Source organism: Ylistrum balloti, unplaced genomic scaffold (assembly GCF_031769215.1).
Source record: "Ylistrum balloti isolate Yb309-2 unplaced genomic scaffold, AGI_CSIRO_Ybal_v1 Utg371248, whole genome shotgun sequence".
Lineage (NCBI taxonomy): Eukaryota > Metazoa > Mollusca > Bivalvia > Pectinida > Pectinidae > Ylistrum > Ylistrum balloti.
In genome coordinates, this window is record NW_026782675.1 from 398,297 (window position 1) to 417,824 (window position 19,528).

Here is a 19,528-nt window from a genome sequence, read left to right on the forward strand (position 1 = left end):
AGAGGACCACTATAGAACAGAAGATGTCTCTAGGAACAGAAGATGTCTCTAGAATTGGTAGGACCACTATAGAACAGAAGATGTCTTTAACTGGTAGGACCACTATAGAACAAAAGATGTCTCTATAACTGGTAGGACCACTATAGAACATAAGAAATCTCTATAGCTGGTAGGATCACTATAGAACAGATGATATATATAACTGGTAGGACCACTACAGAACAGAACATGTCTCTATAACTGGTAGGACCACTACAGAACAGAAGATGTCTCTATAACTGGTAGGACCACTATAGAACAGAAGATGTCTCTATAACTGGTAGGACCACTATAGAACAGAAGATGTCTCTATAACTGGTAGGACCACTATAGAACAGAAGATGTCTCTATAATTGGTAGGACCACTATAGAACAGAAGATGTCTCTATAACTGGTAGGACCACTATAGCTCTATAACTGGTAGAACAGAACAGATGTCTCTATAACTGGTAGGACCACTATAGAACAGAAGATGTCTCTATAACTGGTAGGACCACTATAGAACAGAAGATGTCTCTATAACTGGTAGGACCACTATAGAACAGAAGATGTCTCTATAACTGGTAGGACCACTATAGAACAGAAGATGTCTCTATAACTGGTAGGACCACTATAGAACAGAACATGTCTCTATAACTGGTAGGACCACTATAGAACAGAAGATGTCTCTATAACTGGTAGGACCACTATAGAACAGAAGATGTCTCTATAACTGGTAGGACCACTATAGAACAGAAGATGTCTCTAGAATTGGTAGGATCACTATAGAACAGAAGATGTCTCTATAACTGGTAGGACCACTATAGAACAGAAGATGTCTCTATAACTGGTAGGACCACTATAGAACAGAAGATGTCTCTATAACTGGTAGGACCACTATAGAACAGAAGATGTCTCTATAACTGGTAGGACCACTATAGAACAGAAGATGTCTCTATAACTGGTAGGACCACTATAGAACAGAAGATGTCTCTATAACTGGTAGGACCACTATAGAACAGAAGATGTCTCTATAACTGGTAGGACCACTATAGAACAGAAGATGTCTCTATAACTGGTAGGACCACTATAGAACAGAAGATGTCTCTATAACTGGTAGGACCACTATAGAACAGAAGATGTCTCTATAACTGGTAGGACCACTATAGAACAGAAGATGTCTCTATAACTGGTAGGACCACTATAGAACAGAAGATGTCTCTATAACTGGTAGGACCACTATAGAACAGAACACGTCTCTATAACTGGTAGGACCACTATAGAACAGAAGAAATCTCTATTGCTGGTAGGATCACTAAAGAGCAGATGATGTCTACAACTGGTAGAACCACTGTAGAACAGAAGACGTCTATAACTGGTAGGACCACTACAGAACAGAAGACGTCTGTATAACTGGTAGGACCACTATAGAACAGAAGATGTCTCTATAACTGGTAGGACCACTATAGAACAGAAGATGTCGTAGATAGAACGTCTCTATAACTGGTAGGACCACTATAGAACAGAAGATGTCTCTATAACTGGTAGGACCACTATAGAACAGAAGATGTCTCTATAACTGGTAGGACCACTATAGAACAGAAGATGTCTCTATAACTGGTAGGACCACTATAGAACAGAAGATGTCTCTATAACTGGTAGGACCACTATAGAACAGAAGATGTCTCTATAACTGGTAGGACCACTATAGAACAGAAGATGTCTCTATAACTGGTAGGACCACTATAGAACAGAAGATGTCTCTATAACTGGTAGGACCACTATAGAACAGAAGATGTCTCTATAACTGGTAGGATGTCTCTATAACTGGTAGGACCACTATAGAACAGAAGATGTCTCTATAACTGGTAGGACCACTATAGAACAGAAGATGTCTCTATAACTGGTAGGACCACTATAGAACAGAAGACGTCTCTATAACTGGTAGGACCACTATAGAACAGAAGATGTCTCTATAACTGGTAGGACCACTATAGAACAGAAGATGTCTCTATAACTGGTAGGACCACTATAGAACAGAAGATGTCTTTGTAACTGGTAGGACCACTATAGAACAGAAGATGTTTGTATAACTGGTGGTAGGATGTCACTATAACTGGTAGAACCACTATAGAACAGAAGATGTCTCTAGACTATAACTGGTAGGACCACTATAGAACAGAAGACGTCTCTATAACTGGTAGGACCACTATAGAACAGAACATGTCTCTATAACTGGTAGGACCACTATAGAACAGAACATGTCTCTATAACTGGTAGGAACACTATAGAACAGAAGATGTCTCTATAACTGGTAGGACCACTATAGAACAGAAGAAATCTCTATTGCTGTTAGGATCACTAAAGAGCAGATGATGTCTACAACTGGTAGGACCACTATAGAACAGAAGATGTCTCTATAACTGGTAGGATCACTATAGAACAGAAGATGTCTCTATAAGTGGTAGGACCACTATAGAACAGAAGATGTCTCTATAACTGGTAGGACCACTATAGAACAGAAGACGTCTCTATAACTGGTAGGACCACTATAGAACAGAAGATGTCTCTATAACTGGTAGGACCACTATAGAACAGAAGATGTCTCTATAACTGGTAGGACCACTATAGAACAGAAGATGTCTCTATAACTGGTAGGACCACTATAGAACAGAAGATGTCTCTATAACTGGTAGGACCACTATAGAACAGAAGATGTCTCTATAACTGGTAGGACCACTATAGAACAGAAGATGTCTCTATAACTGGTAGGACCACTATAGAACAGAAGATGTCTCTATAACTGGTAGGACCACTATAGAACAGAAGATGTCTCTATAACTGGTAGGACCACTATAGAACAGAAGATGTCTCTATAACTGGTAGGACCACTATAGAACAGAAGATGTCTCTATAACTGGTAGGACCACTATAGAACAGAAGATGTCTCTATAACTGGTAGGACCACTATAGAACAGAAGATGTCTCTATAACTGGTAGGACCACTATAGAACAGAAGATGTCTCTATAACTGGTAGGACCAATATAGAACAGAAGATGTCTCTATAACTGGTAAGATCACTATAGAACAGAAGATGTCTCTATAACTGGTAGGACCACTATAGAACAGAAGATGTCTCTATAACTGGTAGGACCAATATAGAACAGAAGATGTCTCTATAACTGGTAGGACCACTATAGAACAGAAGATGTCTCTATAACTGGTAGGACCACTATAGAACAGAAGATGTCTCTAGAATTGGTAGGACCACTATAGAACAGAAGATGTCTCTATAACTGGTAGGACCACTATAGAACAGAAGCTGTCTCTATAACTGGTAGAACCACTACAGAACAGAAGATGTCTCTATAACTGGTAGGACCACTATAGAACAACAGAAGATGTCTCTATAACTGGTAGGACCACTATAGAACAGAAGATGTCTCTATAACTGGTAGGACCACTATAGAACAGAAGATGTCTCTATAACTGGTAGGACCACTATAGAACAGAAGATGTCTCTATAACTGGTAGGACCACTATAGAACAGAAGATGTCTCTATAACTGGTAGGACCACTATAGAACAGAAGATGTCTCTATAACTGGTAGGACCACTATAGAACAGAAGATGTCTCTATAACTGGTAGGACCACTATAGAACAGAAGATGTCTCTATAACTGGTATGTCTCTATAACTGGTAGGACCACTATAGAACAGAAGATGTCTCTATAACTGGTAGGACCACTATAGAACAGAAGATGTCTCTATAACTGGTAGGACCACTATAGAACAGAAGATGTCTCTATAACTGGTAGGACCACTATAGAACAGAAGATGTCTCTATAACTGGTAGGACCACTATAGAACAGAAGATGTCTCTATAACTGGTAGGACCACTATAGAACAGAAGATGTCTCTATAACTGGTAGGACCACTATAGAACAGAAGATGTCTCTATAACTGGTAGGACCACTATAGAACAGAAGATGTCTCTATAACTGGTAGGACCACTATAGAACAGAAGATGTCTCTATAACTGGTAGGACCACTATAGAACAGAAGATGTCTCTATAACTGGTAGGACCACTATAGAACAGAAGATGTCTCTATAACTGGTAGGACCACTATAGAACAGAAGATGTCTCTATAACTGGTAGGACCACTATAGAACAGAAGATGTCTCTATAACTGGTAGGACCACTATAGAACAGAAGATGTCTCTATAACTGATAGGACCACTATAGAACAGAAGATGTCTAGGACCACTATAACTGGTAGGACCACTATAGAACAGAAGATGTCTCTATAACTGGTAGGACCACTATAGAACAGAAGATGTCTCTATAACTGGTAGGACCACTATAGAACAGAAGATGTCTCTATAACTGGTAGGACCACTATAGAACAGAAGATGTCTATAACTGGTAGGACCACTATAGAACAGAAGACGTCTCTATAACTGGTAGGACCACTATAGAACAGAAGACGTCTCTATAACTGGTAGGACCACTATAGAACAGAAGATGTCTCTATAACTGGTAGGACCACTATAGAACAGAAGATGTCTCTATAACTGGTAGGACCACTATAGAACAGAAGATGTCTCTATAACTGGTAGGACCACTATAGAACAGAAGATGTCTCTATAACTGGTAGGACCACTATAGAACAGAAGATGTCTCTATAACTGGTAGGACCACTATAGAACAGAAGATGTCTCTATAACTGGTAGGATGTCTCTATAACTGGTAGGACCACTATAGAACAGAAGATGTCTCTATAACTGGTAGGACCACTATAGAACAGAAGATGTCTCTATAACTGGTAGGACCACTATAGAACAGAAGATGTCTCTATAACTGGTAGGACCACTATAGAACAGAAGACGTCTCTATAACTGGTAGGACCACTATAGAACAGAAGACGTCTGTATAACTGGTAGGACCACTATAGAACAGAAGATGTCTCTATAACTGGTAGGACCACTATAGAACAGAAGATGTCTCTATAACTGGTAGGACCACTATAGAACAGAAGATGTCTCTAGAATTGGTAGGACCACTATAGAACAGAAGATGTCTCTAGAATTGGTAGGACCACTACAGAACAGAAGATGTCTCTATAATTGGTAGGACCACTATAGAACAGAAGATGTCTCTATAACTGGTAGGACCACTATAGAACAGAAGATGTCTCTATAACTGGTAGGACCACTATAGAACAGAAGATGTCTCTATAACTGGTAGGACCACTATAGAACAGAAGATGTCTCTATAACTGGTAGGACCACTATAGAACAGAAGATGTCTCTATAACTGGTAGGACCACTATAGAACAGAAGATGTCTCTATAACTGGTAGGACCACTATAGAACAGAAGATGTCTCTATAACTGGTAGGACCACTACAGAACAGAAGATGTCTCTATAACTGGTAGGACCACTATAGAACAGAAGACGTCTCTATAACTGGTAGGACCACTATAGAACAGAAGACGTCTCTATAACTGGTAGGACCACTATAGAACAGAAGACGTCTCTATAACTGGTAGGACCACTATAGAACAGAAACTCAGTGTCCTTATCACCCACATATAACATCCTACAATACAACAGTACCATCAACACTCAGTGTCCTTATCGCCCACATATAACATCCTACAATACAACAGTACCATCAACACTCAGTGTCCTTATCGCCCACATATAACATCCTACAATACAACAGTACCATCAACACTCAGTGTCCTTATCGCCCACATATAACATCCTACAATACAATAGTACCACCAACACTCAGTGTCCTTATCGCCCACATATAACATCCTACAATACAATATTACCATCAACACTCAGTGTCCTTATCGCCCACATATAACATCCTACATTACAACAGTACCACCAACACTCAGTGTCCTTATCATGCTGTTGGACACATCCCCTTCATTACCTTAAGCACCTGGCTATTGGACATGGATGTGCACAATTGATTGTCTAGAACCAATCAGATTATCGTACCTCACATCCCTCTTCTGGTTTATCATAGATGTCCCGTCTAGTGCTATGCTGGTTAGCCCTCAGCACAGCTGCTCTCTCTGCTGCAGGATCTGTAAAAAAGTATAAGCAGAAAATCATTACATGTTTGATTGAAGTGATGAAATGAAGAGCTCTAAAGAAACGATGAAACAATCGAGAAGATAAAACTTGTATGATATTTAGCCTTCATTTCTACATTCTATGTACAGTGTCATTTTCATACCTAATTTGTGTATCTATGGCATTTCCTTCACATTTTCTAAGCTCTCACATAGCATTATAGGTTAAACATTAAAGGTGGTTGGATGGTGAAGTAGAAATGTACTTGTCTTTCACCTAGCCGTCCTGGGTTCGACTCCCGAACGGACGTGACATGGTAAGGGGTGATCTGCCTGACTATGTAGGTTTTCCGCGGTTACTCCCGCAATAATAGCCTTACATCCGAGCCAACAAGAGTGATTAGTATAAGTTGAAAAAAATGTCTTGCAATTGTTGTAAAATCAATAAAGTTTATATTTTCATAGCATTTGCATCTAAGATGGAACAGCAAAGATTTATGGGCATGTAGGTGACATTTACTGACCTTCTGTGTACTTGTATTCAGATGTGATATCCTGCCATTCTTCGTCATGAGTAGGATCCCCTGGGCACCACTTGTGCTTCGGCAGACATGCTGGTCTTTTCGTGCTGATGTTGAAACCAACCCTATATTGTGATAGACACTGTACAATTAATATCCTCTATTAAATATATATTTATCTTCAGTGTTAATTTTTTCCCTTTGAATTTTCATTTAATCTCTGAAGTTTAAAATTTCCAAATCTTTTCTATGAAATAACATTATAAAAACTATGTTACATTATGATATACTATAACTGTCAGTTTCACTAAAACTGATGAAAAATGCCCACTAGAATTTCTTGTGGTTGTTATCCAGTTATCATTTATTTAACATGTTTTAAGTGCATTATTATGGCCTTTTGGATTTCAGAGGATGAGTTTTCTTGTGGAGTTTTGTCTGGTTTGAATATTCTGTAGAAGGGGTGTCAACAGAGCTAGAAGACATCCACCAGCTGGCGGTTTTTACTAAATAGTGAAACAGAGGGTCCCATCATATTTAGTCAATGCAGATCATTTTTGATAAAAGACTTATCTCCTCTAAACTCCCCTTCACCCTTAGCTTTAAATATACCTTTTGACCATGACTTGATTTTATGATATCAGAAGCTTGTGTTTCAGTAACCATGGTAACATAATTTGTTACATCCATTGTACTTTCATTTACAATTCCATGCTTTCATACTACATACTACACTGCAGTTTTTAAAGAAACTGATTACCTTTTGACCAATCAGAGACCTCGGTTTTGGTAATCATAGTTTATGTTTGGTTTTTCGGTGGGTTTGTTTTATTTACTGTCAGAGTCATCTAAGGATGTACCAGGTTTTGTTTATTGTTACTTGATGTCCTATTAACTGTCAGGGTCATTAAGTCCTATTAACTGTCAGGGTCATTAAGTCCTATTAACTGTCAGGGTCATTAAGTCCTATTAACTGTCAGGGTCATTAAGTCCTATTCACTGTCAGGGTCATTAAGTCCTATTAACTGTCAGGGTCATTAAGTCTCATAAACCGTCAGGGTCATTCAAGGATGAGCCAGGTTTAGGTAAATGTTACTTGATGTCCTATTTACTGTCAGGGTCATTAAGTCCTATTAACTGTCAGGGTCATTAAGTCCTATTAACTGTCAGGGTCATTAAGTCTCATAAACCGTCAGGGTCATTCAAGGATGAGCCAGGTTTAGGTAAATGTTACTTGATGTCCTATTTACTGTCAGGGTCATTAAGTCCTATTAACTGTCAGGGTCATTAAGTCCTATTAACTGTCAGGGTCATTAAGTCCTATTAACTGTCAGGGTCATTAAGTCTCATAAACCGTCAGGGTCATTCAAGGATGAGCCAGGTTTAGGTAAATGTTACTTGATGTCCTATTAACTGTCAGGGTCATTAAGTCCTATTAACTGTCAGGGTCATTAAGTCCTATTAACTGTCAGGGTCATTAAGTCCTATTAACTGTCAGGGTCATTAAATCTCATAAACCGTCAGGGTCATTCAAGGATGAGCCAGGTTTAGGTAAATGTTACTTGATGTCCTATTTACTGTCAGGGTCATTAAGTCTCATAAACCGTCAGGGTCATTAAGTCCTATTAACTGTCAGGGTCATTAAGTCCTATTAACTGTCAGGGTCATTAAGTCCTATTAACTGTCAGGGTCATTAAGTCCTATTAACTGTCAGGGTCATTAAGTCCTATTTACTGTCAGGGTCATTAAGTCTCATAAACCGTCAGGGTCATTTAAGGATGAGCCAGGTTTAGGTAAATGTTACTTGATGTCCTATTTACTGTCAGGGTCATTAAGTCCTATTAACTGTCAGGGTCATTAAGTCCTATTAACTGTCAGGGTCATTAAGTCCTATTAACTGTTAGGGTCATTAAGTCCTATTCACTGTCAGGGTCATTGAGTCCTATTCACTGTCAGTGTCATTAAGTCCTATTAACTGTCAGGGTCATTAAGTCCTATTAACTGTTAGGGTCATTAAGTCCTATTCACTGTCAGGGTCATTAAGTCCTATTAACTGTCAGGGTCATTAAGTCCTATTAACTGTTAGGGTCATTAAGTCCTATTCACTGTCAGGGTCATTAAGTCCTATTAACTGTTAGGGTCATTAAGTCCTATTAACTGTCAGGGTCATTAATTCCTATTAACTGTCAGGGTCATTAAGTCCTATTAACTGTTAGGGTCATTTAAGGATGTACCAGGTTTAGGTAATTGTTACTTGATCTCCTATTAACTGTCATGGTCAATAAGTCCTATTAACTGTCATGGTCAATAAGTCCTATTAACTGTCAGGGTCATTAAGTCCTATTAACTGTCAGGGTCATTAAGTCCTATTAACTGTCAGGGTCATTAAGTCCTATTAACTGTTAGGGTCATTTAGTCCTATTAACTGTCAGGGTCATTTAAGGATGTACCAGGTTTGGTTTATTTTTACTTTATGTCCTATTAACTGTCAGGGTCATTAAGTTCTATTAACTGTCAGGGTCATTTAAGGATGTACCAGGTTTTGTTTATTTTTACTTGATGTGCTATTAACTGTCAGGGTCATTTAGTCCTATTAACTGTCAGGGTCGTTTAAGGATGTACCAGGTTTGGTTTATTTTTACTTGATGTCCTGTTAACTGTCAGGATGATTTAGTCCTATTAACTGTTAGGGTTGTTTAAGGATGTACCAGGTTAAGGTAATTGTTACCTTATGTCCTATTAACTGTCAGGGTCATTTAAGGATGTACCAGGTTTGGTTTATTTTTACTTGATGTCCTATTAACTGTCAGGGTCATTAAGTCCTATTAACTGTTAGGGTCATTAAGTCCTATTAACTGTCAGGGTCATTTAAGGATCTACCAGGTTTGGTTTATTTTTACTTTATGTCCTATTAACTGTCGGGGTCATTTAAGGATCTACCAGGTTTGGTTTATTGTTACTTGATGTCCTATTTACTGTCAGGGTCATTAAGTCCTATTAACTGTCAGGGTCATTAAGTCTCATAAACCGTCAGGGTCATTTAAGGATGAGCCAGGTTTAGGTAAATGTTACTTGATGTCCTATTTACTGTCAGGGTCATTAAGTCCTATTAACTGTCAGGGTCATTAAGTCCTATTTACTGTCAGGGTCATTAAGTCTCATAAACCGTCAGGGTCATTTAAGGATGAGCCAGGTTTAGGTAAATGTTACTTGATGTCCTATTTACTGTCAGGGTCATTAAGTCCTATTAACTGTCAGGGTCATTAAGTCCTATTAACTGTCAGGGTCATTAAGTCCTATTAACTGTCAGGGTCATTAAGTCCTATTGACTGTCAGGGTCATTAAGTCCTATTAACTGTTAGGGTCATTAAGTCCTATTAACTGTCAGGGTCATTAAGTCCTATTCACTGTCAGGGTCATTTAAGGATCTACCAGGTTTGGTTTATTTTTACTTTATGTCCTATTAACTGTCGGGGTCATTTAAGGATCTACCAGGTTTGGTTTATTGTTACTTGATGTCCTATTTACTGTCAGGGTCATTAAGTCCTATTAACTGTCAGGGTCATTAAGTCCTATTCACTGTCAGGGTCATTAAGTCCTATTAACTGTTAGGGTCATTAAGTCCTATTAACTGTCAGGGTCATTAAGTCCTATTCACTGTCAGGGTCATTAAGTCCTATTCACTGTCAGTGTCATTAAGTCCTATTCACTGTCAGGGTCATTAAGTCTTATAAACTGTCAGGGTCTTTTAAGGATGTACAAGGTTTTGTTTATTTTTACTTGATGTGCTATTAACTGTCAGGGTCAATTAGTCCTATTAACTGTCAGGGTCATTTAAGGATGTACCAGGTTTGTTTGGTGGAAGAGTAACACCTCTGACTTGCAGTCAGTAATCACTGTATCAATGAAAAGATGGAATTCACAACTAAATGACATAATATTCTTGCTTATTTGTGGCTGAAATTAACTGTTTTAGGAACGTCCCTTATAACAGAAAATTTCAGTTAATGTTGCAAAGATCTGTTTTTATTGTATTACTATAACAGGAATCATCTTCTGTAGTATGGATATAGTATTGATGAATAAAGTATGGCTTACTTGTTCTCTTTGATCTTTTTGCTCATTGACCCATCGAACGATTGAGTCCATTCAACAACGTCTCCATTCACTTCAGCGAAGATGAATGCAGCATCATATTTCACATCTACCTCACCACGCTTGATGGCCAGAAGAGGACAAGGCCCACAACTGTATATACCTAGTAGAAAACCATATCAATGTCCGCATATCACACTCAAGTTTACCTCTCTTGTTTTTAATATGTCTACAATGTAACATAAATCAGAAAAGGTTATTAAGAACACACGCCAGAAATGGTGACATTTAATTTCCAATCAGAATACTTTTGTAAAAGTAACTCACCATCACTGGTTTCCTGAGGTGTGGCATCACATGCTTGCCAACCTCCGTAATCTTTATCGTTTAAGTCTGGTCTCGCCATCCAGGCATCATTCCATACATGGAAGTTCCTGTATATAAAAACTCATAATCAACAAAGTACATAAAAACTGTGGATCTCACATCAATAATAAACTACTGATTATATCTGTACCACTTATTATGAACCTGATGCAAAATCCAGAAACATATATGATGTTAGGAACACAGGGTCCTGACTGTAAGATATCGATTTCCAAGAGATAAGGATATGATGTTTGGAACACAAGGTCATAATTGTAATAGTTAAGGATATGATGTTTGGGACACAAGGTCATAATTGTAATAGTTGAGGAAATGATGTTTGGAACGCAAGGTCATGATTGTAATAGTTAAGGATATGATGTTTGGAACGCAAGGTCATGATTGTAATAGTTAAGGATATGATGTTTGGAACGCAAGGTCATTACTGTAATAGTTAAGGATATGATGTTTGGAATGCAAGGTCATTACTGTAATAGTTAAGGATATGATGTTTGGAACGCAAGGTCATGATTGTAATAGTTAAGGATATGATGTTTGGAATGCAAGGTCATGATTGTAATAGTTAAGGATATGATGTTTGGAATGCAAGGTCATTACTGTAATAGATAAGGATATGATGTTTGGAATGCAAGGTCATTACTGAAATAGTTAAGGATATGATGTTTGGAATGCAAGGTCATGATTGTAATAGTTAAGGATATGATGTTTGGAACGCAAGGTCATGATTGTAATAGTTAAGGATATGATGTTTGGAATGCAAGGTCATTACTGTAATAGTTAAGGATATGATGTTTGGGGTCATGAGTGTAATAGTTAAGGATATGATGTTTGGGGTCGTGACTGTAATAGTTAAGGATATGATGTTTGGGGTCGTGACTGTAATAGTTAAGGATATGATGTTTGGGGTCGTGAGTGTAATAGTTAAGGATATGATGTTTGGGGTCGTGAGTGTAATAGTTAAGGATATGATGTTTGGGGTCGTGACTGTAATAGTTAAGGATATGATGTTTGGGGTCGTGACTGTAATAGTTAAGGATATGATGTTTGGGGTCGTGACTGTAATAGTTAAGGATATGATGTTTGGGGTCGTGAGTGTAATAGTTAAGGATATGATGTTTGGGGTCGTGAGTGTAATAGTTAAGGATATGATGTTTGGGGTCGTGACTGTAATAGTTAAGGATATGATGTTTGGGGTCATGAGTGTAATAGTTAAGGATATGATGATTGGGGTCATGAGTGTAATAGTTAAGGATATGATGTTTGGGGTCGTGACTGTAATAGTTAAGGATATGATGTTTGGGGTCGTGACTGTAATAGTTAAGGATATGATGTTTGGGGTCATGAGTGTAATAGTTAAGGATATGATGTTTGGGGTCGTGACTGTAATAGTTAAGGATATGATGTTTGGGGTCGTGACTGTAATAGTTAAGGATATGATGTTTGGGGTCGTGACTGTAATAGTTAAAGATATGATGTTTGGGGTCGTGAGTGTAATAGTTAAGGATATGATGTTTGGGGTCGTGAGTGTAATAGTTAAGGATATGATGTTTGGGGTCGTGAGTGTAATAGTTAAGGATATGATGTTTGGGGTCATTAGTGTAATAGTTAAGGATATGATGTTTGGGGTCATGAGTGTAATAGTTAAGGATATGATGTTTGGGGTCATGAGTGTAATAGTTAAGGATATGATGTTTGGGGTCGTGACTAATAGTTAAAGATATGATGTTTGGGGTCATGAGTGTAATAGTTAAGGATATGATGTTTGGGGTCATGAGTGTAATAGTTAAGGATATGATGTTTGGGGTCGTGACTGTAATAGTTAAAGATATGATGTTTGGGGTCGTGAGTGTAATAGTTAAGGATATGATGTTTGGGGTCGTGAGTGTAATAGTTAAGGATATGATGTTTGGGGTCATGAGTGTAATAGTTAAGGATATGATGTTTGGGGTCATGAGTGTAATAGTTAAGGATATGATGTTTGGGGTCATGAGTGTAATAGTTAAGGATATGATGTTTGGGGTCATGAGTGTAATAGTTAAGGATATGATGTTTGGGGTCGTGACTGTAATAGTTAAAGATATGATGTTTGGGGTCATGAGTGTAATAGTTAAGGATATGATGTTTGGGGTCGTGAGTGTAATAGTTAAGGATATGATGTTTGGGGTCATTAGTGTAATAGTTAAGGATATGATGTTTGGGGTCATGAGTGTAATAGTTAAGGATATGATGTTTGGGGTCATGAGTGTAATAGTTAAGGATATGATGTTTGGGGTCGTGACTGTAATAGTTAAAGATATGATGTTTGGGGTCATTAGTGTAATAGTTAAGGATATGATGTTTGGGGTCATGAGTGTAATAGTTAAGGATATGATGTTTGGGGTCGTGAGTGTAATAGTTAAGGATATGATGTTTGGGGTCATGAGTGTAATAGTTAAGGATATGATGTTTGGGGTCGTGACTGTAATAGTTAAGGATATGATGTTTGGGGTCGTGACTGTAATAGTTAAGGATATGATGTTTGGGGTCGTGACTGTAATAGTTAAAGATATGATGTTTGGGGTCATGAGTGTAATAGTTAAGGATATGATGTTTGGGGTCGTGAGTGTAATAGTTAAGGATATGATGTTTGGGGTCGTGAGTGTAATAGTTAAGGATATGATGTTTGGGGTCATTAGTGTAATAGTTAAGGATATGATGTTTGGGGTCATGAGTGTAATAGTTAAGGATATGATGTTTGGGGTCATGAGTGTAATAGTTAAGGATATGATGTTTGGGGTCGTGACTAATAGTTAAAGATATGATGTTTGGGGTCATGAGTGTAATAGTTAAGGATATGATGATTGGGGTCATGAGTGTAATAGTTAAGGATATGATGTTTGGGGTCGTGACTGTAAAAGTTAAAGATATGATGTTTGGGGTCATGAGTGTAATAGTTAAGGATATGATGTTTGGGGTCGTGAGTGTAATAGTTAAGGATATGATGTTTGGGGTCATGAGTGTAATAGTTAAGGATATGATGTTTGGGGTCATGAGTGTAATAGTTAAGGATATGATGTTTGGGGTCGTGACTGTAATAGTTAAAGATATGATGTTTGGGGTCATTAGTGTAATAGTTAAGGATATGATGTTTGGGGTCATGAGTGTAATAGTTAAGGATATGATGTTTGGGGTCGTGAGTGTAATAGTTAAGGATATGATGTTTGGGGTCATGAGTGTAATAGTTAAGGATATGATGTTTGGGACACAGGGTCATAACGAAATGATATTTACCAAATAGAATCTGTAGAAAGCTCCTCATTGTACCCATACTTTTCATCAAAGAATCTGTCAATAGTCATACTTCCATCAGTATCATGAGCTGAATCAAAATTGGTGACACTCCTTGCAGGTATTCCCAGAGCTCTGCAACCTAAAGAAAACTTTATGTTCATAGTACCATCTCCTCTCAAAACACACGTAATACACCACATGTTTGACAGATATTTTGAAAACACAAGTCCGTTAGTGTTACAATGTACGTAATTATGATTGTGTATTAAGTGAGTACTCACAAGTTGTTAAGATAGCGGAGAATACCCAACACTGTCCGAAACACACTGGCTCCTTAGTGACACAATATGTCTTCATCACATCCACACTGCTTGCCCAATCGCAGGGGCTGGTACCGTCCTGATATTCCCCTGACCAGTTACCTACCACGATTCCATCGTTGTCATTGGAATTCACCTGGAAAAGTTATGTTAATCCACCGCTTGATTCTGTATTGTGACACATCCATCAGCTAGCTGTGTTTGAATGATTATTTAGCAGTAATTAGTACATGGAGTTAGCTCTAGGTATTCCTGTAACATCATACAGATGATGAGATATACGATAGCTCGACATTGACGTATTCCTGTAACATCATACAGATGATGAGATATACGATAGCTCGACATTGACGTATTCCTGTAACATCATACAGATGATGAGATATACGATAGCTCGACATTGACGTATCCCTGTAACATCATACAGATGATGAGATATACGATAGCTCGACATTGACGTATTCCTGTAACATCATACAGATGATGAGATATACGATAGCTCGACATTGACGTATTCCTGTAACATCATACAGATGATGAGATATACGATAGCTCGACATTGACGTATTCCTGTAACATCATACAGATGATGAGATATACGATAGCTCGACATTGACGTATTCCTGTAACATCATACAGATGATGAGATATACGATAGCTCGACATTGACGTATTTCTTATGAGAATTCCTTTATCTTCAATACCTCTACCAGTAATCATGCATGGTGAACTCACTAACCTTTATGATGTCTCACTATGATAAGATTATATTGTGACACCACATATGGCATCAAATTTTTTGCATATAACTAGCTATGTAAAGATCATACTTTCAGTTTCCAACCAAAACTGCAATTGAATCATCAAAATGGCAATAATAGTTCCGTACACGTGAACACCTTTAATGGTATTTATAGTATGTAAACAATTTACAATTTGTCAGTTGGACTTACGAGACTGGTCAAACGTCGGACAATCTTAACAGGGTCTCCTCGGTATTCCATACGAAAGTTCTTTTGGTCAAATAAACCCAATATACAGTCCAAGACAGGATTCTCAAACTACAAATAAAAGAAAAGCTTGTATTGTAAAGTCACTGTAATAATATTTTTGTTGATACTCCTAGAAAATTCTCTTAAACAGCAGTACCATTGTTTAACAAACTGAATTGACCAGGGGATGGACATGACACCTGTTAAAATAAATTGACCAATGACTGGACATGACACTTGAAAACCTGTGTGAACTAGATTGATCAATGGATGGACATGAAACTTGAAAACTCTTATAAACTAGATTAACCAATGGATGGACATGACATTTGATAAACTATATCAACTAGATTAACCAATAGATGGACATGACATTTGATAAACTATATCAACTAGATTGACCAGTGGATGGACATGACACCTGTTGAAATAAATTGATCAATTGATGGACATGCCACTTCATCAACTTTATCAACTTAATTGAGCAGTGGATGGACATGACACTTGAAAACCTGTATAAACTAGATTGACCAATGGATGGACATGACACTTGAAAACTCTTATAAACGAGATTGACCAATGGATGGACATGACACTTCATAAAGTATATAAACTAGATTAACCAATGGATGGACAAGACACTTGATAAACTATATCAACTAGACTGACCAATGGATGGACATGAAACTTGGAAACCTAATAAATGAGATTGACCAATGGATGGACAAGACACTTGATCAACTTTATAAACTAGATTGACCAATGGATGGACATGACATTTGAAAACCTGTGTGAACTAGATTGACCAATGGATGGACAAGACACTTGATCAACTTTATAAACTAGATTGACCAATGGATGGACATGACACCTGTTGTAATAAATTGACCAATGGATGGACATGAAACTTGATAAACTATATAAACTAGATTGACCAATGGATGGACAGGACACTTCATAAACTATATCAACTAGATTGACCAATGGATGGACATGACACTTGAAAACCTGTGTGAACTAGATTGACCAATGGATGGACATGACACTTGATCAACTTTATAAACTAGATTGATCAATGGATGGACATGACACTTGATAAACTTTATCAACTAGATTGACCAATGGATGGACATGACACTTGAAAACCTGTGTGAACTAGATTGACCAATGGATGGACATGACACTTGATCAACTTTATAAACTAGATTGACCAGTGGATTGACATGACACTTGATAAACTTTTTCAACTAGATTGACCAGTGGATGGACATGACACCTGTTGAAATAAATTGATCAATTGATGGACATGCCACTTCATCAACTTTATCAACTTGATTGAGCAGTGGATGGACATGGCACTTGATAAACTTTTTCAACTAGATTGACCAGTGGATTGACATGACACCTGTTGAAATAAATTGATCAATTGATGGACATGCCACTTCATCAACTTTATCAACTTGATTGAGCAGTGGATGGACATGGCACTTGATAAACTTTTTCAACTAGATTGACCAGTGGATTGACATGACACCTGTTGAAATAAATTGATCAATTGATGGACATGCCACTTCATCAACTTTATCAACTTGATTAACCAATGGATGGACATGACACCTGTTGAAATAAATTGACCAATGGATGGACATGACACTTGATAAACTATATCAACTAGATTGACCAATGGATGGACATGACACTTGATAAAATAAATTGACCAATGGATGGACATGACACCTGTTAAAATAAATTGACCAATGGATAGACATGACACTTGATAAACTATATCGACTAGATTGACCAATGGATGGACATGATCCTTCATAAACTATATAAACTAGATTAACCAATGGATGGACATGATATTTGATAAACTACATCAACTAGATTGACCAATGGATGGACATGAAACTTGCAAACCCTAATAAACTAGATTAACCAATAGATGGACATGACACCTGTTAAAATAAATTGACCAATGAATGGACATGGCACTTGAAAACCTGTGTGAACTAGATTGATCAATGGATGGACATGAAACTTGAAAACTCTTATAAACTAGATTAACCAATGGATGGACATGACATTTGATAAACTATATCAACTAGATTAACCAATAGATGGACATGACATTTGATAAACTATATCAACTAGATTGACCAGTGGATGGACATGACACCTGTTGAAATAAATTGATCAATTGATGGACATGCCACTTCATCAACTTTATCAACTTGATTGAGCAGTGGATGGACATGACACTTGAAAACTCTCATAAACGAGATTGACCAATGGATGGACATGACACTTCATAAAGTATATAAACTAGATTAACCAATGGATGGACATGACACTTGATAAACTATATCAACTAGACTGACCAATGGATGGACACACTTGGAAACCTAATAAATGAAACTTGGACAAAACTTTATAAACTAGATTGACCAATGGATAAATTTGAAAACCTGTGTGAAGATTGACCAATGGATGGACAAGACACTTGATCAACTTTATAAACTAGATTGACCAATGGATGGACATGACTGTGTGAACTTGATGGACACCTGTTGTAATAAATTGACAATGGATGGACATGAAACTTGATAAACTATATAAAACTTTATGAACTAGATTGACCAATGGATGGACATGAAACTTGCAAACCTGTATAAACTAGATTGACCAATGGATGGACTAGATTGACCAATGGATGGACACTTGATAAACCTTATAAACTAGATTAACCAATGGATAGAATTGACAACTTTATAAACTAGATGATTGACCAATGGATGGACATGACATAGATTAACACTTGATGGATGGGCAAACTGTTATAAACTACATTGACCAATGGATGGACAGGACACTTCATAAACTATATCAACTAGATTGACCAATGGATGGACATGAAACTTGATAAAATATATCTTGACTAGATTGACCAATGGATGGACATGGCACTTGATAAACAATTGGACATATGAACTAGATTGACCAATGAATGGACATGACACTTGATAAACTTTATGAACTAGATTGACCAATGAATGGACATGACACTTGATAAACTTTATGAACTAGATTGACCAATGAATGGACATGACACTTGATAAACTTTATGAACTAGATTGACCAATGAATGGACATGACACTTGATAAACTTTATGAACTAGATTGACCAATGAATGGACATGACACTTGATAAACTTTATGAACTAGATTGACCAATGAATGGACATGACACTTGATAAACTTTATGAACTAGATTGACCAATGAATGGACATGACACTTGATAAAATATATCAACTAGATTGACCAATGGATGGACATGGCACTTGATAAACTTTATGAACTAGATTGACCAATGAATGGACATGACACTTGATAAACATTATAAACTAGATTAACAAATGGATGGGCATGACACTGTTAAAAAGATTGACCAATGGATGGACATGACACTTGATAAACTATATCAACTAGATTGACCAATGGATGGACATGACACTTGATAAAATATATCAACTAGATTGACCAATGGATGGACATGGCACTTGATAAACTTTATGAACTAGATTGACCAATGAATGGACATGACACTTGATAAACATTATAAACTAGATTAACAAATGGATGGGCATGACACTGTTAAAAAGATTGACCAATGGATGGACATGACACTTGATAAACTATATCAACTAGATTGACCAATGGATGGACATGACACTTGATAAAATATATCAACTAGATTGACCAATGGATGGACATGGCACTTGATAAACTATATCAACTAGATTGACCAATGGATGGACATGACACTTG

The 19,528-nt window shown here is 37.3% G+C and overlaps 1 protein-coding gene across 1 annotated transcript in view; it reads right to left on the reverse strand.

The window, feature by feature from the left end:
- Positions 1-19,528, reverse strand: part of LOC132561636 (protein-glutamine gamma-glutamyltransferase K-like) — a gene marked incomplete at its 5' end in the record, with an annotated part of 38,165 nt that overhangs the window by 11,853 nt on the left and 6,784 nt on the right. The window contains 7 exons of the mRNA XM_060226336.1: positions 6,038-6,126; positions 6,639-6,760; positions 10,734-10,893; positions 11,058-11,164; positions 14,388-14,526; positions 14,669-14,843; positions 15,661-15,768. Of these exons, the coding sequence (XP_060082319.1) occupies positions 6,038-6,126; positions 6,639-6,760; positions 10,734-10,893; positions 11,058-11,164; positions 14,388-14,526; positions 14,669-14,843; positions 15,661-15,768 (900 nt within the window). The remainder of the gene's footprint in view (positions 1-6,037; positions 6,127-6,638; positions 6,761-10,733; positions 10,894-11,057; positions 11,165-14,387; positions 14,527-14,668; positions 14,844-15,660; positions 15,769-19,528) is intronic.